General features: G+C 46.3%; 8 protein-coding genes and 1 non-coding gene across 14 annotated transcripts; 5 read left to right on the top strand and 4 right to left on the bottom strand.

Moving 5' to 3' along the window:
• Nucleotides 1–883: 883 nt before the first annotated feature.
• On the bottom strand, nucleotides 884–965 carry FOXG_20007. Its single transcript has one exon. It is a non-coding gene; the product is annotated as a tRNA-Gly (tRNA).
• Nucleotides 966–1,616: 651 nt separating this feature from the next.
• On the top strand, nucleotides 1,617–3,036 carry FOXG_09204 (uncharacterized protein). Of its 2 annotated transcripts, XM_018388256.1 has the most exons (3): nucleotides 1,617–1,839; nucleotides 1,944–2,327; nucleotides 2,373–3,036. In XM_018388256.1, the coding sequence occupies exons 1-3, from the start codon at nucleotides 1,744–1,746 to the stop codon at nucleotides 2,526–2,528; spliced, it is 636 nt and encodes a 211-aa protein (XP_018246282.1). In that variant the 5' UTR covers nucleotides 1,617–1,743; the 3' UTR covers nucleotides 2,529–3,036. The 2 variants fall into 2 exon arrangements, with proteins under 2 accessions (XP_018246282.1, XP_018246283.1); XM_018388257.1 differs by lacking the exon at nucleotides 1,617–1,839 and having other exon boundaries at nucleotides 1,911–2,327.
• Nucleotides 3,037–3,226: 190 nt separating this feature from the next.
• Nucleotides 3,227–4,036, top strand: FOXG_09203 (uncharacterized protein; the record flags this gene model as incomplete). The annotated part of the gene is made up of 1 exon (XM_018388255.1): nucleotides 3,227–4,036. The coding sequence occupies one exon, from the start codon at nucleotides 3,227–3,229 to the stop codon at nucleotides 4,034–4,036; it is 810 nt and encodes a 269-aa protein (XP_018246281.1).
• A 1,081-nt stretch (nucleotides 4,037–5,117) lies between these two features.
• On the bottom strand, nucleotides 5,118–6,643 carry FOXG_09202 (uncharacterized protein). 2 transcript variants are annotated; one of them, XM_018388254.1, is made up of 3 exons: nucleotides 6,232–6,402; nucleotides 5,458–6,172; nucleotides 5,149–5,410 (listed from the first exon to the last, which is right to left on the bottom strand). In XM_018388254.1, the coding sequence occupies exons 2-3, from the start codon at nucleotides 5,790–5,792 to the stop codon at nucleotides 5,323–5,325; spliced, it is 423 nt and encodes a 140-aa protein (XP_018246280.1). In that variant the 5' UTR covers nucleotides 5,793–6,172; nucleotides 6,232–6,402; the 3' UTR covers nucleotides 5,149–5,322. The 2 variants fall into 2 exon arrangements, with proteins under 2 accessions (XP_018246279.1, XP_018246280.1); XM_018388253.1 differs by having other exon boundaries at nucleotides 5,118–5,410; nucleotides 5,458–6,643.
• Nucleotides 6,644–7,037: 394 nt separating this feature from the next.
• On the top strand, nucleotides 7,038–10,550 carry FOXG_09201 (uncharacterized protein). Of its 3 annotated transcripts, none has more exons than XM_018388251.1 (5): nucleotides 7,038–8,273; nucleotides 8,372–9,259; nucleotides 9,310–9,625; nucleotides 9,674–9,899; nucleotides 9,947–10,550. In XM_018388251.1, the coding sequence occupies exons 2-5, from the start codon at nucleotides 8,819–8,821 to the stop codon at nucleotides 10,263–10,265; spliced, it is 1,302 nt and encodes a 433-aa protein (XP_018246277.1). In that variant the 5' UTR covers nucleotides 7,038–8,273; nucleotides 8,372–8,818; the 3' UTR covers nucleotides 10,266–10,550. The 3 variants fall into 3 exon arrangements, with proteins under 3 accessions (XP_018246277.1, XP_018246276.1, XP_018246278.1); XM_018388252.1 differs by having other exon boundaries at nucleotides 7,958–7,997; nucleotides 8,116–9,259; XM_018388250.1 differs by having other exon boundaries at nucleotides 7,038–9,259.
• Nucleotides 10,551–10,729: 179 nt separating this feature from the next.
• FOXG_09200 (uncharacterized protein) lies at nucleotides 10,730–12,592 on the top strand. 2 transcript variants are annotated; one of them, XM_018388248.1, is made up of 4 exons: nucleotides 10,730–10,976; nucleotides 11,025–11,384; nucleotides 11,448–11,809; nucleotides 11,865–12,592. In XM_018388248.1, the coding sequence occupies exons 1-4, from the start codon at nucleotides 10,904–10,906 to the stop codon at nucleotides 12,207–12,209; spliced, it is 1,140 nt and encodes a 379-aa protein (XP_018246274.1). In that variant the 5' UTR covers nucleotides 10,730–10,903; the 3' UTR covers nucleotides 12,210–12,592. The 2 variants fall into 2 exon arrangements, with proteins under 2 accessions (XP_018246274.1, XP_018246275.1); XM_018388249.1 differs by having other exon boundaries at nucleotides 11,448–12,592.
• A 54-nt stretch (nucleotides 12,593–12,646) lies between these two features.
• Nucleotides 12,647–13,385, bottom strand: FOXG_09199 (uncharacterized protein). Its single transcript, XM_018388247.1, has one exon. The coding sequence runs from the start codon at nucleotides 13,317–13,319 to the stop codon at nucleotides 12,939–12,941; it is 381 nt and encodes a 126-aa protein (XP_018246273.1). The 5' UTR covers nucleotides 13,320–13,385; the 3' UTR covers nucleotides 12,647–12,938.
• Nucleotides 13,386–14,530: 1,145 nt separating this feature from the next.
• On the top strand, nucleotides 14,531–16,210 carry FOXG_09198 (uncharacterized protein; the record flags this gene model as incomplete). Its single annotated transcript, XM_018388246.1, has 3 exons — nucleotides 14,531–15,168; nucleotides 15,225–15,687; nucleotides 15,739–16,210. The coding sequence occupies exons 1-3, from the start codon at nucleotides 14,664–14,666 to the stop codon at nucleotides 16,208–16,210; spliced, it is 1,440 nt and encodes a 479-aa protein (XP_018246272.1). The 5' UTR covers nucleotides 14,531–14,663.
• Nucleotides 16,211–16,373: 163 nt separating this feature from the next.
• On the bottom strand, nucleotides 16,374–17,878 carry FOXG_09197 (alpha-1,2-mannosyltransferase). The gene has a single exon (XM_018388245.1). The coding sequence runs from the start codon at nucleotides 17,696–17,698 to the stop codon at nucleotides 16,493–16,495; it is 1,206 nt and encodes a 401-aa protein (XP_018246271.1). The 5' UTR covers nucleotides 17,699–17,878; the 3' UTR covers nucleotides 16,374–16,492.
• Between the last annotated feature and the right edge of the window lie 13 nt (nucleotides 17,879–17,891).

The raw sequence follows: 17,891 nt of genomic DNA, 5'->3' as shown, positions 1-17,891 counted from the left end.
AGTTTCGTGGCGAGGGTGAGACAAACTTAACGCAGAAAGAATAACTACCACCAGACTGTTTACTTTGGAAGAACCAAAGCCAATGCATTGCACCCCACAAAGGCACAGAGTTCTCTTCAGGATTCTTGAACAAGTGCCTGTATGAGTGTTTAAGGTGCTGTTTCATCCTAGGAAATCAACACTTCTTATAAATGTCCTTAAAACAAAGCTGTGCTGATGCCGTGTGAGTCTATGAGATGACCATCAAGGGACTAGAGAGGTTTGAGTGTGAAACCTTAGGCTTTTTGTAGTCTACCCGCCACAGCCCATTGGCTATGGGTGTTTTAAAAGTAAAGTTGTAAACTATCTTACTGCAAGTAATGGTGAAACTTACGAGTGAGGTTTTCATGTATTGAAAGGCCGGAGAGTCCAATGTCTGCAGAAAGGATTTCGCCTATACGACAGCACAGCATTCTTCCGAACACAGTGTCCAACGGTGTACATCAGCTCAGCCACTTGGCCATAGAATAGTCACACGAAGCATCGAATACGAGGCCGATTCTCGGTCTTGGTTTGGCACTTATACCCAGGCTAACAAAGTCGTTTGTATCCATGATAGATAGATAAATCCGTTTAAATCCATAGGTATATACTCATGCTCAACATAATGGGTTTGTTTAACTTCCTGCAATAGAAGCTCCCAACGAATCAAAGTGGAGACTAATGGCATATATGAGAATGAAAGGACGGAAGGAAGTCGCACCTTCTGTTTCGTCGACTGGCTGTAACCTCTCTATTCGCGATGCCTTCACTCCATTATACGAATGCTTCAACCTTCAGATCTTGACCAAATAAAAAAGAAACAACAGCAAAAGAATTGGATCATCTCAACCGTCAGTTTCAATGCGTAATCTGGGAATCGAACCCAGGGCTCCCCGACGCTGCTCGAATGGCAACGGAGAATTTTACCACTAAACCAATTACGCTGATAGAGGCGGTTGAGAACCCAATTGGATGAGCTGTGATGGTCGGTGTCAAAATGGAGACTATACGAGCATCTCTCTTGAGCTGTCTAGGCTGGAAAGCATAAGCTCAACGTTCAAACGGCCATCGTCCCTTGAAGACGGCCATGCTTCCCCAACGTAGACATGCAAGTTTCTGGCCAGATCCATTCTGGTTTTCATTTCAGGCTCCGACATCCTCACAACATTCTGAGTTTCCAAGTCTGAAAATTGGTTGCTGGCTGAAAGATGAGGTTTGAAGAGTTGCCTAGGAGGATAACTCTAATTTACTAATTTCCTTACCTACTATCTCGACCGGCTGGATATAATCATCGAAAGAACTCAATATCTGGTCTGAAAGGAGTAGTCATGAATAGTTCTGTAGTCATTCAAGCTCCTCTTTGATGGCATCCGTGCCTAACTAGGAAATCAACAAACTTGATATAACTCTTCCGCCTCAATTCCAACGCCAAACACAGAGAAATTTCATACTCATCTCAAATGATAACTCATCTCGACGATGGCTGCCAATGTCTCAAAGCCCGGCAGTTGATACGAGGAAGGAAAAGGGGTTGCATTTTGCGGATCTTACTTATCCCGAGCCCCAACGCCCGCACGTGAGACGAGGCTCTCCACCTCATCTCAAGATTCTCATCAATCTGAAGCTGACATGAAAGCTCAACACCACTAATTTACACGCAATTGATTCTATGCGCCTTGATATTTACTCCTTCAGTCGCTCTTTTCTACTTTTTACGTCAAAATGCCGTCTCCGATCGTTGCCGCTACACTCCAGGCTGCAGGCCTGTCGACAATCTCTAATCTCCTTGCCCAGATGATTGAGGCTCGTCAACAGAATGTGAGTTTGACAAAATGAGCAGACTTTATGTCATCTTTCTGAATCGAGACTACACAACGTTGGGATTGGTACTATTATCAAAGTTCACTGGCTAATTTCCGCAGCGTCCGGTCTCCCTTGACATCGTCCAGCTTCTGCGCTTTGTCTCCCTCACATTAATGACCGCGCCTCCAAACTATCACTGGCAATCATTCCTGGAGCGAACATTTCCCGCATACCCTGCTGGTCGAGGACCCCAGCTTGGGCGTCTAAATGATCTTGAAATGCAGCCTACCGAAGATGCTCCCGAGCTCAAGGAAGGCTACGAGGAGCGCATGGCGCAGATCAACAAGGATAGAGAGCCTCAATTTAGTATGCGCAACACTTTGACAAAGTGGTTCGTCGATTGCATCACTGCGGGAGCTATCATGAACACGATTGCGTTTTTGATCATTATGGGTCTGCTCAAAGGTCAGGGCGGTTCTCAAATCTGGAGCAACATCAAAACAGTGAGTTACTATTCTCTATTTGCGGGCCACTCTAATATCTTGCAGGAAACTATTCCCATCATTGTGGCTGGCTACAAGATTTGGCCTGTTGCATCCATCATCAGCTTCACTTTCATCCCTGTCCACCGACGAATTGTGTTTTTGAGCTTCATCGGTCTTCTATGGGGAATCTACATGAGTCTGGTGGCTTCACGGGTCTAGGTCGTTTGCAATGCTTTATGAACTTTCGTGGTCTCGTGCTAAGCGAAGGCCGAGTTTGGCATGCTGTATTTTCCATGTATGTGCCAGAAGAAAAAAGCCTCTACTAGCTGAAATCGTTTGGTAAAGCTCGCCTAGCCTACAATTCGTTGTGCTGTTCAATCGAAATAAATCTTACTACTATGGAAATATGAGTAGTACGTTGAGCTGGCCTTCAAAAAGAAAGATTGACTCAACAGTGTCCATGGGTATTCAACACCTACCAGCCAGACTGGTTTGTTTTGATTTTGCGTTCGAAAGGGCTAAAGCTGCACCTGCAGCAGATTAGTTGTTCAAGTCTTATTCCTTGAAGTAATTTGTTGAATGAATCAAATACGGACTATTATTGTTGGTTATTGTTCGTCTCCTTGCTAAATGTTCAGTCCCCTAGTGGACTGTTATTCACTGTTCCGAAAACAACTCTCGACAAACACTGAACGTCCCTCTCAAACGATAACGATCAATGTTCTTTGGCTCTATATAAATCTCTCATATTTTCTCATGATCAGGTAGATTTCTCATCCCTCAATCAACTGTCTCAACCACCTCACACAATCTTCAAATTCGCCTCATTTACCCAAACACACCAATCAACACAGTCACACAAAGCTCTCCCTTGCACACACACTCACACTTAGATATTCCCACTCACATCCGTCAACATGCCTGACTTTCGCCCCCTCTTCTTCATCGCCAAGGTCTTGACCTGCTGTTGCTACTGCAGTCGTCGCAAGCCCGAGAATGCTCGAGCTGCCGATCGCCCTTACGGCACTAGTCATGGCCAGCGAACGGGGAGCAGTAGTGAGAACGTTTCTGACTACTCTGAATATTCGGTACCCCCGGCATATCCAGGTGGCCCTATGAACGTCATTCATCCTGATGAATTTGAGCACCCTGACGAGTTGGACGAAGTGCATGGACGAGATGAGTTTAGTTTTGACTTGCAAAAATCCAGATCTCTTGTACCTTGCCCTCCAACCCCTCGACCATCCTCGTCTGTTGATTCTGAGCCTGGTACTACTAGGCCTAGTACTGCTAAGCCCGATACTATGAGGCCTAGTACTACGAAGTCTACTAATACCAAGACTATTTCTGATGAACCCGTTGCTAGTCCATCTGTTATAGTTGAGATTACTGCTACCGACTCCGTTACCGAAATGCTTCTTGCTGATGAACCCAGTGTTACAAAGCTTGCTGGTCCGGTGCCTATTAGAGATGAGCCTACTGCAACCAAGTTTGTTTCCACTGAGCCCGAGCCCGAGCCCGAACCCGAGCCTGTTGAGGCTGGTCCTACAGATACTAAGACCAATCGACCTAACTTTGTTAATGTCGACCTGGCGGAAGCTGGTCCTCTCAAGTCTGATATCGAGGCCAGTGAGGTTAACAATGGTACCACTGAGGCCAGCTCTGACGCAGTTGGTCCCACAGAGAACAAGGACGAGGATAAGGGCAAGAAAAAGGTCTCTGTGTAAGGCAGGAGTTGGAAAGGATTCGTTTTTGGTTTCGCTCGGAGTTCGGCGTTGGCTTGGGAGAGGATTTGGTTAAGCGAATGAAGTGGTGATGGATGGAACTTGACATGAAAGGGAGTTTGCTCATTTGGTTTCATGGTTTCTTGGTTTCTTTTTTGAATATATAAACTGAAACAAAACTGCCTCTTAATATCATTTACGGTATTGAGTCTGATCATTGTTTTCAACTTCGTGACTATGCAAATATCTGTACGGTGAATGAGCTACAAGACAGCCTTTCTACCAACGATAATTTGTAATGTCACCTTGAGTTAATCTGAAATTAGTAATGTCTTTTAGACCTTCTACTATAGGAAGGACACGCAATGGCCCAAGTCATGAGCAACGGCCAAGTTGGTCGGGCAACTCAGCTGATAGGCGAATGCAGTGATAAACAGATGGTTGAAAATGTCGCGTGCATTTTCAAACCCTCAAGCAACATTTTCCATGGTTCATGCTGCAGACTTTTATGCGGGGTTTATCTGACCAAGGACCGGGTTATCAGACTGCTTGATCAGGGCATAAGGCAGCAAAGCTGAAGTGCCAATGCCAGGTTTGTGCATAATGCATTAGAGGCTGCAAGACCCTGCAGCGACATCCATGGGTGGTGGCCTCAAAGTGTATTTCAGGCCCCCTTCCAATCCAAATGCCGAAGGTTGGGTAATACAAACATAAATAAATGTGACATGCCAAAATAGAGTGATAAGGCTGAGCGGAGATATCATCTTTGGGTTCTTGTTACAGAACTTACGGATGACGAAGAATGAAAACATTTCTTACCTACGCCTCATCTCACAAGGTCATGAGTCATGATATGCCTCTCTTCCAAGCTTTGAGTCAGGAAGCTCACCGACAGAAAGTCATGCCACGAATTTGTTGGTTGGATGAGGTCCATGAATACGTTGGCAGTTTCATATATTATGGATAGATTCAAGCCACTTGATCCACAGAGCAAATTTTCATGCGTCCTTTCGTTGAGCATGGTCCATGTCGAGATAACGATCGTATCCAGATATGGAAGCCAAGCCACTTCATTATCACAGACGTCACGGCAACAGAGGTCGGGTCAGGAGGTACACAGCAATGCGGTAGTCTTGGAGGAGAGGAAACAGAATATGCAATTTTAGTGAGCAAATGATGAATGAAATAACGCAGCAATCTTCCAACCAAGATGCGGATATCATTCCAGAAACGCCTATGAAATAACCCAGTGAACCTATCCCAAGAACCTCTATTCGAAAATTGATATGTCATGGCGATTTTCCCGGACACGGCGCATCATTCTGCCAAACTTGTTGTACATCGCGGGAGAATTGCGCTGTTAAATCGCGAATTTTGCTATTGATTTGTTAGCCACGTCATAGACCTCAACCGTGCTGACATACGAGAGCTTTGTAAGATCAACATCCATAGAGACGACAGTAGATAGATCGGAAAGATGATTGTTGACCATGGCTTGTTCATGCGCATCAACCACTGCTTGCTGAACCTGTCGGCTTTCCACCAGAGCATCTGTCATCTGTGCCCATGCCTGAGCAGCTTGGATGAGATAATCGCCAATATCGGTGACGATGGTACTATCTTTCTGGTCGGACGCGGGTGTTTGCTTGGCCATAGTCCTCGATGTAACCTGAAGATGTTGAACAAGAGCGAGTAATTGCTGGGTAGACTGGGCGTCGTATTGAGGATGTACAACGGCAGCTCTGTTTGGAGTATTCATTGGAGTAACGATCAAACAATTGTATGAAGAGATCAACAGTGGTCGTGTGAGATATAAAGATACAGTGGCAGGTGTGATAAAAGTGCAAAGTGAGAATAATTTACGCGCGGCTCAAGTATAAGACACGGACACAAACGGAAATATACATGGGGGAAAGGAAATATGATCTGAGCTGAAAATGTCTCTGAAATGGAATGTGAGATCGTAAAAGGGCGAAACGCCCCAAAAAAAGAGTGTGAGCTTTGTGCTGCCTGCGTCTGAGCGGGTGGAGCCACACAAAAGGGGAAAATACGGCGCAGCACAAAGAAGCAAGCAAATGATGAGATGATGTGAGAGAAGAGATAACAAGGCCAAACAGACTCAAGTTAATTTAGCGCTCTCTATGGAGTTCAGTGTAAGGTTAGAATCAGAGGAGAGAACAGAGCCCACTAAAGTTTACTTATTTAGAGGGAGTGCTAGTTCTTCTAGAAGCACTTTTGGGGGGCATATTAGCGATCCATAGATGGTGTTGTCTCTTTTCTCTTCTCTCAGTGGCGGGATCGGCAGTGGTTCTGGGGGGTGAAGATGAGAAACAGCCCACCTGCACCCTTGGTTGAAAAAAATAAAAAAGGAAATAAGCCGGGACTTGAAAGTGGCATTTTGACTCGTCTGAGACATCGCCAAGAGAAAGTGGAAGTGAGAGAGAGGGTAAAGAAAACTGACGTGTTTATCTGGCATTATTAACAATGACATCAGTGAGTGATTGTTAATCCCGAGTATTCGGAGCTATTGGCCCCTCTTCCCCGCGATATCTCCTAAGGAGCCATCGGTCTATCTTTTAATTAGTCTATAATGGAACTGTAGATGTCGCCAAGATAGTTGACCGAAGAGAGAGTGGAAATACGCAGTGAAACTCCCCCCATCTTGTCTCTTCCCGCATCGGCCAAGTCCGAAACAAAAAGAAGGGACACGCACCAAAAAAAGATGATCTGACGATATGTTTTACCGGCAAAGGCATCCGGGAAAGTCAAGTTTGGGGTAACACAAAGGAAAGCAAATTAAAATATGCGGTGAACAGAGGGGGAGGGGAAAAAAAGAGAGAGACATTGGCGCTAATGCACCCGAAACAATGGTTCGGTATCCATGAGAGATAAAAATACGCCGAATGGATGGGCTAAGTTGCCGGTGCATCCACACCTACAGGAGGAAAAAGAAAAGAGATAACAGTGACAGGCGACACACTTGACATTGACAGGGTGGGCGATACGAGAAGAATGGAATTGTTATGGAAGCTTGATTTCTGATGAATTCTTCTCGGGAGAAGCAATTTTTGTTGCATGTCTTGCAGATCTTGAATGTCAGTGGCTTTTGAGGTACGGGTTTCAGAATGTTTGTGGTGCATTGTTGTCATTGGATGTCAGTGGCTTGACTTCAGGGGTATTGTCTCCCTGTTTTGTTCTCTGCGACTGCCGCTATCATCAGGCATCAAAATATAAGTAGTTATCTCAATCACTTCCATCATTTGTCACCGAATAGAAAACATGATATCACCTATAAAATGTGATTTCACGAATCATGTCTCAAACCGTTACCATGCTTTCCGCCAAGTCTCAAGAGTCATTCCACCATCCAAGCAAGGGTATCTCCCAAATACAACCCTATCCTACAGTAGCATACAAAACGTCAATCTTGCTTGGGCCCTGGGGGATCAACAAACACCTACACGATTTCGGCACATGAAAAATAATCTTGCTCTGGGCTTTGGTCGCACAGACCGTGTTTCCACCCCGGTGAGATGTAAGGGCGGGACTCGTGATGCATAGCCATAGCCCACCCTTGCAAAAGTTGGACGGATTTCTGACGCATGCTACGATAATTCACGGTTAAACGTGCTTTTGCTACGTCACCTTGTACCTGGTGACTCCCGGTTGCCACGTTGTTTGGGGGTCTGGAACGCGGCTGTTGGGAATAGGACAGGTCACTTTTTGAGAGGGGAGGCTGAAGAGACAACAACTGACAGCGGATGTTTAGTCCCGGTTCTGACAGCTTGGGCGGTTAGATATCAGTTTGTCAAGCGATGCTTACATTAAGCCATCTGTTTTTGAGCATCCCATCTCGTGCTTTGTAGTTAAACAGTCACGGTCACAGTTGTCCACCGACTTAAGCATATGTATTCTCAGCAACCTCTCTTTGTTCTCCGTGGACCTTGATGTCTTTGCAATTTTAGTTAGTGAACAAACCCTTCCCAATGACGAAAGAAATCGGCTGCAAGAAAAGACCCTGCATCTCAAATTCGCCACAAGATCTGAATGTGATATCTTTTCCATCTGACATCGCGCAACAGAGAAAACATCATGACCATCAGCCAATCAAATCCCCTCCCCTCTCTTCTCCCCGGGAAAGAGATGATATCTACTCAAGCTCAACAACCGAGACGAACGCCAACCATTTACCGCATCATCTTGGCCCAAGGCCCCTGGTCAAGACCACTAAACTCATAAAGTATTCCTTGCGAATTATACACAATATTACCGAATCCCCCTCCCAAAAGACACTCCATCATCGTAACCCTCCTTGCAAATTAAACTAATGCGTGTAAGTTAGTGTCAGTTCGGCCACTAATGCAGCCTGTGCCGGAGATCCATGTCGGTGGGGTTCTCTTTTCGAGCAACACCCGACGTCAAGAGATGATCATTCTGGGCCTCGGCGTCTAGCGCTCGGTGGTCCGATGTTAATATTCGTCGCCAAGGATTGGCTGTACGCTAAGGCTGAGAGTGTACATAATGTTATCTCTCAGGGGGGTGTTGGAGATACCGCAAACTTTATTGTTTGCGGGGGAGTGCGGAGGAATGAGAAAACAAGACCAGAGATTTTCTTACTTAGGCTATCAGACAGAATTGATAGTGAATCATGGAAACTCGCTAAAGGTCGAGCAAATCATCGCAGCCTCGCAGCTCAAGGCTATAAATATTCACCTGTATCTCGTAGAACACAACTAAAAGATATCAACTAGAATCACCTCACCTATTCTCCAAGTTGCCTCACCAATGAGTAAACCATCTGTTCTCATCATCGGCGGAGGTGTCTTCGGAACCTCAACCGCATACCATCTCATCCAACGCGGCTACACCAACGTCACAGTGGTCGATCGTTTCGCGGCCCCATCTCGCGACTCAGCCGGCACTGACCTGAACAAGGTTATCCGTGCAGACTATCCCAACCCGTACTACGCCCAGCTCGGTCTCGAGACCCTTGGCGTGTGGAAAGATCCAGACTCTCTCTTCAAGGGCCTGTATCGCGAGTCGGGATGGATCATGGGTGGGCATGAGGAGACGAATCAATGGTTGGAGAACGCTAAGGATTTGGCCGAGAAGAAGGGGAGACAGGGAGTGGAGTATCTGGATGTTGAGAGGATTAGAGAGAAGTGGCCTGCTCTGACTGGGGAGTTCCCGGGCTGGACTAATCTGTACAGCCCTCAGGCTGGTTGGGTAACATCAACACTCCATATCTATCGATTCCCAATACTGACTTGCTCTAGGTCCCCTCAGGCCAAGCCCTTCTCCGCATGGCCAAAGCTGCAGAGAAGAATGGCGCAAAGTACATCACCGGCCATGCTGGTCAGATCAAGGAGCTCGTATACGAGGATGGAACCTGCAAGGGTGCCGTCGCCGCTAACGGGGAGATTCATCGCGCCGATAAGGTCATTGTCGCAGCTGGAGCAGGTCTCCCGGCTCTTGTCGAGGGAGCTAGAACTGATGTCAGAGCGGAGACTTCGGTAATCTGTGTGATGAAGCTGGAGCCACATGAGATTGAAAAGTACAAGGACATTCCCATCATTGATGACTTTGAGCAGGGTATTTGACACTGAAACTTGGGATGATTGGAGTGCTAATGGTGAATAGGCATCATCTTTCCTCCCGACGAGAACGGCCTCATCAAGCTATGCAGTGTTCGGCTTGTGACCAACTATTTCAACCATGTGCACTCCGGCGCTTCAGTCTTACATTCAGTGGGTGACTATCCTTTCGATGGATGCCCCAGGGAACTCGAAGTCGAGATTCGAAAGTTTGTTCGAGAAATGATCCCTGAGCTCGCAGATCGACCCTTTGTCCACACTCGTCAATGCTGGTAAGTAATCCTCCTTATCAAACCACTTATACCTAACAACTTTACAGGGACGGCATGGCCTCAGATCTCAACTTCCGCATCTGCCCTTATCCCGACACAAAGAATCTCTACATAGCCACAGCTGGCTCAAACCACGGGTTCAAGTTTCTCCCAATCATTGGAAAGTACGTAGTCGACCTTTTAGAGGATTCCCTCGATTCAGGCCTCAAGAATCTCTGGAGCTGGAAGTTCGGAAAGAAGCCCGATGATTTCCAAGATCCTCATCCCTTTCCCCGCAGAGACTTGAACGAGTTGACGGGTTGGAAGGGGAGAAATGCTCCAGCGGATGGAAAGCTGCCTTGGACGTGGAGCCGTAGTCGTCTCTAGGGGGTGTAGATGTAGTAGATATTTAGTTTACTCACATCTCACGGCTGGGAATCTTCAAACAATAGATCCGCCAATGTAGGCCTAGACAGGGAATAGAAATCATCACATGACAATGCACTAGTTAGTTGGAGAGATCCGCTTGTATGGATCTACGTGGGAACGCTAAAGTTTGAGCTATCTTGAGATTTAGCGTTGTTTCCTCTGGCGGCTCTGTTTTCTCACTTCATCTTCTCCGTGGCGATGTTTGAGTTAATTTCCTCATTGACTGAGGGAATGGAAGTTTACTACCCGTTTTAGACGGAGGATCTGTAACCCAATGCCGTGAATGCCCGCCCGTCGGTAGCACTACGGCGTCTGAGTTGGCCGTTACGGTACTTATCTTAGTTAAGTACCTATAGGGCACTGCAAGCGGCCAATCTTGATCCATTGGGTCATTTACCAGTCATTGAGTTGTTTTCGTATAAAGCCGCAAATGGTCTCAGTTTTGCTTTTTATTCTTCTAAGTAAACACCGATTTGTTTATTAACTTGCATGACCATTTGGTGGCTCTTACAAGGGACTCGAGGTTTCCTAGTGGAGTATCACATATGTGACTCGTCATTATCCGGCATCTCGGTACTTATCACACCGCACTAAACATGGGCAAATTTCAGGGTCGCAAGCTCGTGGCCTGCACGGCATGCCATTCTCAAAAGTTAAAATGCAGTGGAGGTGCGTATTTCAATTTGTCCATCCAAAGCCATTGTTGATCATATGTAGATATTCCATGTCACCGGTGCATTCAACGAAATAGAGAATGCGTATATCCAAAGAAAGACAAATTCATCACAGTGCCAGAGAGTTATCTTCGTGATATCGAAGAAAAGGCCAATATAAATAGTCAGTTCAGCTTCTTGGCTGGAACGGACGATTCAACGGCGCTTTTCGATACAAGCCAATTCTCTCCTACAACTGAAGCGAGTCATATAAAAGAACTATGCCCAGCAGAAATTTTTATACAAAAGCTGACAGATATTTCTGCCTTACTACACCCATATATACAGACAGAATCATGTCAGCAACTGCGAGTGGGTGAAGCCGGTGAATTTGTTCCTTTTCGTCTGGAATCTGAGGATGGAGGTGAGTGGAACAATGAAAACACCCTAAAACAGAAAATAGACTGATTCAAAACTTTCTTTTTAGGGTCTCAGATGTTAGTAAAGCTTCCATCAGAAAAGCAAGCTATGCATCTTTTACGTATCTTTGAAGGAGCAAACAGTGAATATCACTGGTTTCTCCGTCAACGGTTTAGAGATCGGATACGGCAGACATACTCCCAGCCTACAAATTACGTCGACGATAGAAATTGGTTCTGCCAACTGTCCCTTGTTTTGGCTCTGGGCCAAGCTCTGGAGAAGGAGCCAAAACAAGAGTCTGAAGAGACAAATGACCCATGGGATTTCAATCAACCTTCAACTCCGTTAGATCTTTTTGGACAAGCTGTGTCTTTGTTAATCATCTCAGAGACTCTAACATTGGAGAACCTCGAGACCTTAAATCTCATGGTAAGCTAATGTTTCTGTTCCAGAGGAGCCATGAAAGTAGCTGACCGTTGCATAGGCTTATTACTGCCACTACACAAATCACCCGAAGGCAGCTGTCATTTACATCAGCCAGAGCGTAGCACTATCAAGGCTACTCCAACTTGACGATCCAGAAATATACCAACCCAAGATTTTGGAGCGGCAAGACAGTAAAAGCCGATGCATCACCAAAGAGCACATGCTTCGGCTGTGGTGGACGACTGTCTGTCTGGATAAGACGCTTGCTTCAGAACTCGAAATGACGCCAGTGGACTTGAGCCCATCTCTGGAGTTGCCGTTGCCGTCTTCAGAAGGTTTATCACCGGAGGATGAGGAGGAGTTCTTCGATTTGGAGCTGTTATTGGCAGAGATTCGGTCTTGAAGTGAGAAGCAGGTGCCAACTGTGTTGTCTTGCTCACGCATACTCCCAGTCGTCATAGCTCTTTTAAGGCTAGGGAGTCATGGTGATGAAATAACAGGGTGGAATTTCGATGGGACAGTCATCTAAGTGCAACAAAGAGGTTTTCTGCTTTACCTTCCAGCGACAGGTATGCCTCGGTGATCGATTAACTGGTTCAGTCTCTGTATGGTATGTTGAAGTCGTAAGTAGTGGTCCTTGAAGGATAGTCTGGCCATGAATGGACTTTCTTTACGATAGTATACTGGGATAGAGTCCAAATACCTATAGCCTTCCGACTGGAAATAGTTATCATTATTAGATACAATTCTATCAAAGCTCAGTCAGTACAAAGGTCAATAAAGTTGATATAAAAACAACTATTAGAAACCGAATTGTTCAACAACAAAGAACCAACACGGACGGGTTTCGGGATTGAATTATCTGACTCAGCTAAGCAGAAGTGGCTGGGCTATAGATAAATCATCAAAGTGCCAGATAACAAAAGTTTCATTTCAAAGAGCAATATAGCCAGAGCGTCCTTTACAGTTTCAACCCTCGTCTCCTCCGTTGAAGCAGCGTTAACAAGATAAGGCGAGAAAAGAAGTATCATCTTCAATTGAGACGTGGTCCGCTCCATCAAGTATCGATGGTATATGAGATTTAAGGCTAGAAGTCCGCCATCGCCCATTGCTAACCATGCACTAACATCCCTCACTCCGAATACAGCAAACCACCGATAAAAGCAACAAAAATGGGTATGTATCCCCAATGAAACCACTCATTTCCCCCAATAAGAGATTTGCTCACGAATCCATCAGTGGCCAGCATGAAAAGGGCTCCAAGTAATCCCATTCCCATAAGTTTCTTGTCTCCGGTCAAGGCGTTGTTGATGAAGAGGTAAGAGACGACAATGTTGCGTGCGCCTTGCAGACGTGCGAGGGATAGGCAGGTCTTACGGCTCTGAGGATCGGCCGGGATGGGGAATTTGACGATCTTGAGGGTGGCTTCCGGTCGGAGCATTGAGTTGATTCCGATGAGGCCAGGTATGGCGGAGATGACGAAGGCGCCGCGGTAGAAGAAAGTGTCCCACATTTTGAGGATTCCTGAAGATTTCTGGGTTTCCTGATGTTGCAAGAGGGAAGATGAAGGTTGAAGAACACGTAAGATTTGTTATGAATGTCAGAACCCTATATAATTGCATGACGTGCGGACATAAGCACTATCCCCGTCAGGGATGTATTAACTGTATCTCCGACATGTGTGATGGTAAGCTGCACTACTATTCCGATCTTTCAAATAAAATCAGGTGTAATGAGTTCCCGAGTTGAGGTTTTATGTAAATCAGTAGTTCAATACTCACTGAACAACTCTCGGTGGGTCTTCGAGTTTGTGCTATAAAAGTTGTGCATATATAATTCTATCATGCAAAGATTGGGACAAATATTCAACATAGTATCTTGGTTTATTTTCAAATTAAATACATCCAAATTCTTCCATCTTACGGAATGACTAGATGAGTTATGGCTAGTCAATCCATGAATACAGAGACATTGTCAATCATTGATCAATATGCGGTACTTCATAAAGCTCACTCAAAGTGAACCGTACAACAATGCCGCGAATTGTAAACGGAATGGAACATATCACTCAATATTTCTTATAAATTAAGAGACGGCCGAGCTATTTCAAGCAAGTTGGGTTGTGTGAGGATTCCATCAACTTATTGGCCGCTTCCATCCTTGAGACAAAACAGCTATATACTCGGATGATTTTATTGGTTCGCCATGATACTAGCTACAGCTAAGAATAGATTCATCTCTCTGAAAGACTGGGCAACTTGTATACAACTCCACTACTGATTGGCGTCAATATCTGATAAAGGGATGGATGTGAAGGGTTAGCCAACACTTACCCAAGTCCAGTCACAAGGTCAAACTAACACCATAACATTTTCCGCTATGAAATTATAGGACATACAACGCGGAATTATCCAAATGACCTGGACATGCATATCCAGAACGGGTATCGGAGTGTTTGTCCAGCTACAGAAGCATACACAGCATCATCTGACCCAGTCAACATCAACAACATCACGATAAGAAGCCCAACCCCACCCACCACAACCGTAAAGCATTTCCCCATCCGTGTCGTAGATACGTCCCCTATCTCGGGACTATCAATCCTACGTCACCCATACCCGCGATAACGCTACTGTACCCCGCGTTTCGACTCTCATTTGACCATCCCAAAAGGGTTATGTTAACCCGCAGGCGTCCTCGAAATGTAACCAGATTTGGGTTTCGCTGGCGTTTATCTTGACGATATGCTTGACGTAGAAACAGGTATGGCATAAAGAAAAAGAAGGCTGCTGTGTAGATGATCGTGACTCTGTAACTATTCAATACCATTGTTTGCTTGTGAAGGATATTCTTCATCATGCTTGTCTTTTCAGAAAGTCTTCATCCTAATACGGTTCATACTGTACTTGTGGTATCGTTTTGTGCCAGTGCTTGTGCGTGTTTGGGTCTCTTGGCTCATGCTCTTGTGTACAAGCGAAAGGCTCTTAATCGATATGCGTATCCATCATCTCCCCCACCAGAACCTGTAAAGAAGACTGCTCCAGTAGATTATACTACTGTCTATCCTCCATCGCAAAGACACGCTCTCCCTGAGATATCGCCAGGCTTTGGCTCTGACGATGTTGACCTTTCTGTGGCATCAAAGCCTCTTCTGAGACTGGATGAGGACTATCGTCATGCCAATCCCAGCACATTCAACTTCACCAGCTTCAGTGTTGGTGAGATCAGACGACTCGGAGACTTCCCGGACTATGCCAAGCTGTCAGGTGTTCCCTTACCAGAGCCTCTCAAAAGCTTCAATGTCGACAAGGCAATGCCGAGACCATATCGCCCATTCCGGTGGGCTTATCACCAGACCATGTGTAAGTGCTACTCCATAGCCTCGAATACAGCGACGAATGACTAACACCATTTAAAGCGTTGAAGAAGATGGATCCAGACTTCTGGCTAGAGATAGAGAACACATATCGCGAACGCGTCGCCCAGCGACAAAGCCTCTACGCAAAACACGGCAAAGATGTCCTGCAGGCCTTACCCGGCTCTGAGCTAGCATGTAAAGAGCTCATGGAGATGGTGATTCAGTTCCTCTGCGCGCGGTATCCCCAAGCATTTGAACTCCACGGCAAAGTATTTGTCAATCACATTCTGGCAGTCAAGGAAGATCTTGATGAGACCGAGCCCTTGCTCTTCCTTCTCAACCACGTCCCCGAGGACTTTGCACTCACACTGCGGGATCCTGCGACAGGACGGTATTGTTTCAGAGCTGGCGTGATTTGTTCTTCTGTCGGATGGAAACTGAGTGAGAAGATTGGACTGGGATTGCCAGAGATACACGCCCCTGTGCCTGATTACAAGGAGAAGATGGAGTTTAGCATGGACCGGTACGTCAGCTTTCAGCCTGCCACATTGATACGTTGCTAACTGGATGACAGATTCTTCACAAAAATGCCTACCAACAGTCCCATCCAGCGCGGGTCCTGGGGTCTCGAAGTCGGTCAACCGCTCTTCATCCCCTCCGAAGACCCCGAGTTCAAGACTCGAGAAGTTCAATACCCCTCTCTTACCGAAGAAGACATCTCCCTTCGAGTTGACTGGCAGACCCTGCGTCGCCTACCTCTTTCAGGCGCTATCGTCTTCAACTTCAAGGCCTTATTCACGCCAATGACCGAGTTCAGAGATGAGCCGCACGTTCCCTCTCTGGTCTTGAAGGTGTTGAATGAGGGCAAGGAGAATATTATGAAGTACAAGGGGACATGGCATGTTGAGCATGTTACGAAGCCGACGCTGAGGAAATGGGAGAGGGAGCAGATTGAGAAGGGGTTGATCCCGAAGGATTGGGAGGTTACTACATTGGCGGAGAATCCGTTCTTCCCAGGGTGGGAGAGGAAGTGGACTGTCAATTGAGTGACGATCTTATATAGCAGTATTTAATTTATTTCATATGCGTTTTGTAATCTCTGAGCTCGATAACTTGTGATGGCTTCATTCGACAAGTTGATAAGCACGCAGCTGGGAAAGAGGAGACTCAGCAAGGTTGAACAAGTCGAGCATTAACAATGAGTGTTCATCTTCGTTATGAGAATTTTTATTGTAAAAGTTCAAATGAATGCTTCGTTTATGGCTAGGTCATCTATCGAAATATTGCATAACAGACATAAGATGGCTCGATCAACTCAGAATGGCCATCTACCAAGGGTATTTCCTAATCTCACCCTCCTTCTCAACATCCAACCCCCTCGCCAACTGCTTCTCATGCTCTCTATCAAGATACTCCAACAGCACCTCACCATACTTCTGCTTCCCCTTGTAGTTCGCAACCTTGTCATCCCAACTCCTAACCGCACTCGCCAATCTCCCGGGAACATGATCCTCCTGCGCAATCTCCGTCACAGGGTGAAAATACGTTCGAATGGTAAACACCACACCACCAGTCTTTGGCAACCGCCTCAGAGACTGTCGCTCAGAGCGAAACATGTGGTGCTCAATCGCCTTGTCCTTCTCAGCGGTGCTCCAGCTCACAGAGGGTGCGTCTTCACTGCCGATACTCCAGCTCCAGGCTAGACTGTCGTCGACTTGGAGGAAGTAGTTGTTGCGGTTGTACACTGTTTCTGGGCGCAGGCGTTTGAAGAACTTGCACATTCCTGTCTCGAGCTTTTCCTTGAAATGGGGGACGTCGCCTGATGTGTGGATCTCGGAGAGGGACATGCCGTATTTATCTGAGAGACGCCAGAAGCCAGCGAGGAGAATGGCACCAGCGAGGAGATAGTATTGACCATCAGGACGCTCGACCATGATGGCGAGATCGTCTTGAATGAGGCGGGCGCAGATGGCCATGGGATCTTCAGCTAGTGGACGCTCAATAATATTGAAGTCTTCGCCCGACCATTTATTCTTGATCCCAACAGCCGTCCGTTCAAAAAGACTCGGATATCTCGCGGGTAGATAATCAGCCAACTCCTGCAGAAGCTCAATAGCAGCAGGATACGCATCAGGGTGCGTATCAACACACTTGGTCCCCCTCTCCTTGATCCTCGCAGCTTTATCAGCGTGGTATTTCGGATAGTGGTTATCCAGCTCAATCCACTCCTCTACGGGACACGTCCGCAGACCCATGGTGACTTGGTAGTTGGGGCCATAGCGGAATGCTCTGTAGGGAAGGGGCTTGGTCTTGTCGATGGACCAGTTGGGGTAGGGCTCTGGGATGGGGGTTTTGTAGTCGCTGGGTTGGTAGTTTGATGATACGGGAGGGAGTTTGCTTTTGTAGCGGAAGCTTTTGCGGCTTTGGATGATGTCGTTGAGCTTGTAGCCGAGAAGGGCGAGGCTTGTTATGATGCTGAGGAGTATGACGGCTTCATGAGGGCCGAAGGAGGATAATGTAAAGTCCATGATCATGTAGAAAGGCGAGGGCGACCTATCTTGAGATGCAATTACAATAGAAGATACTTGTGCTGTGAAACAACCGTGTAAGTCAACACATATATACACAACCCTCAACACTCCTAGCAGCCATACCACCCATTTTAACCCACCATCCCACTATCACTCCCTCTCGTAAAAACAAGTTACGTATCTATCATTTCACAAA

The sequence above is a fragment of the Fusarium oxysporum genome, chromosome 9 (assembly GCF_000149955.1).
Source record: "Fusarium oxysporum f. sp. lycopersici 4287 chromosome 9, whole genome shotgun sequence".
Lineage (NCBI taxonomy): Eukaryota > Fungi > Ascomycota > Sordariomycetes > Hypocreales > Nectriaceae > Fusarium > Fusarium oxysporum.
This window is presented reverse-complemented; position numbering and strand designations above follow the sequence as displayed.

What these genes read in the sequence shown, in the direction of transcription:
- FOXG_09204 (XM_018388256.1), top strand. Translation starts at nt 1,744, where the DNA reads ATGCCGTCTCCGATCGTTGCCGCTACACTCCAGGCTGCAGGCCTGTCG. An exon ending in TTGAGGCTCGTCAACAGAAT is followed by an intron (nt 1,840 to 1,943) that starts GTGAGTTTGACA and finishes TAATTTCCGCAG; the next exon opens with CGTCCGGTCTCCCTTGACAT. An exon ending in TCTGGAGCAACATCAAAACA is followed by an intron (nt 2,328 to 2,372) that starts GTGAGTTACTAT and finishes AATATCTTGCAG; the next exon opens with GAAACTATTCCCATCATTGT.
- FOXG_09202 (XM_018388253.1), bottom strand. Translation starts at nt 5,792, where the DNA reads ATGAATACTCCAAACAGAGCTGCCGTTGTACATCCTCAATACGACGCC. An exon ending in GTTGATCTTACAAAGCTCTC is followed by an intron (nt 5,411 to 5,457) that starts GTATGTCAGCAC and finishes ACAAATCAATAG; the next exon opens with CAAAATTCGCGATTTAACAG.
- FOXG_09201 (XM_018388251.1), top strand. Translation starts at nt 8,819, where the DNA reads ATGAGTAAACCATCTGTTCTCATCATCGGCGGAGGTGTCTTCGGAACC. An exon ending in CATTGATGACTTTGAGCAGG is followed by an intron (nt 9,626 to 9,673) that starts GTATTTGACACT and finishes AATGGTGAATAG; the next exon opens with GCATCATCTTTCCTCCCGAC. An exon ending in GTCCACACTCGTCAATGCTG is followed by an intron (nt 9,900 to 9,946) that starts GTAAGTAATCCT and finishes ACAACTTTACAG; the next exon opens with GGACGGCATGGCCTCAGATC.
- FOXG_09200 (XM_018388248.1), top strand. Translation starts at nt 10,904, where the DNA reads ATGGGCAAATTTCAGGGTCGCAAGCTCGTGGCCTGCACGGCATGCCAT. An exon ending in AAAGTTAAAATGCAGTGGAG is followed by an intron (nt 10,977 to 11,024) that starts GTGCGTATTTCA and finishes GATCATATGTAG; the next exon opens with ATATTCCATGTCACCGGTGC. An exon ending in TCGAGACCTTAAATCTCATG is followed by an intron (nt 11,810 to 11,864) that starts GTAAGCTAATGT and finishes ACCGTTGCATAG; the next exon opens with GCTTATTACTGCCACTACAC.
- FOXG_09199 (XM_018388247.1), bottom strand. Translation starts at nt 13,319, where the DNA reads ATGTGGGACACTTTCTTCTACCGCGGCGCCTTCGTCATCTCCGCCATA.
- FOXG_09197 (XM_018388245.1), bottom strand. Translation starts at nt 17,698, where the DNA reads ATGATCATGGACTTTACATTATCCTCCTTCGGCCCTCATGAAGCCGTC.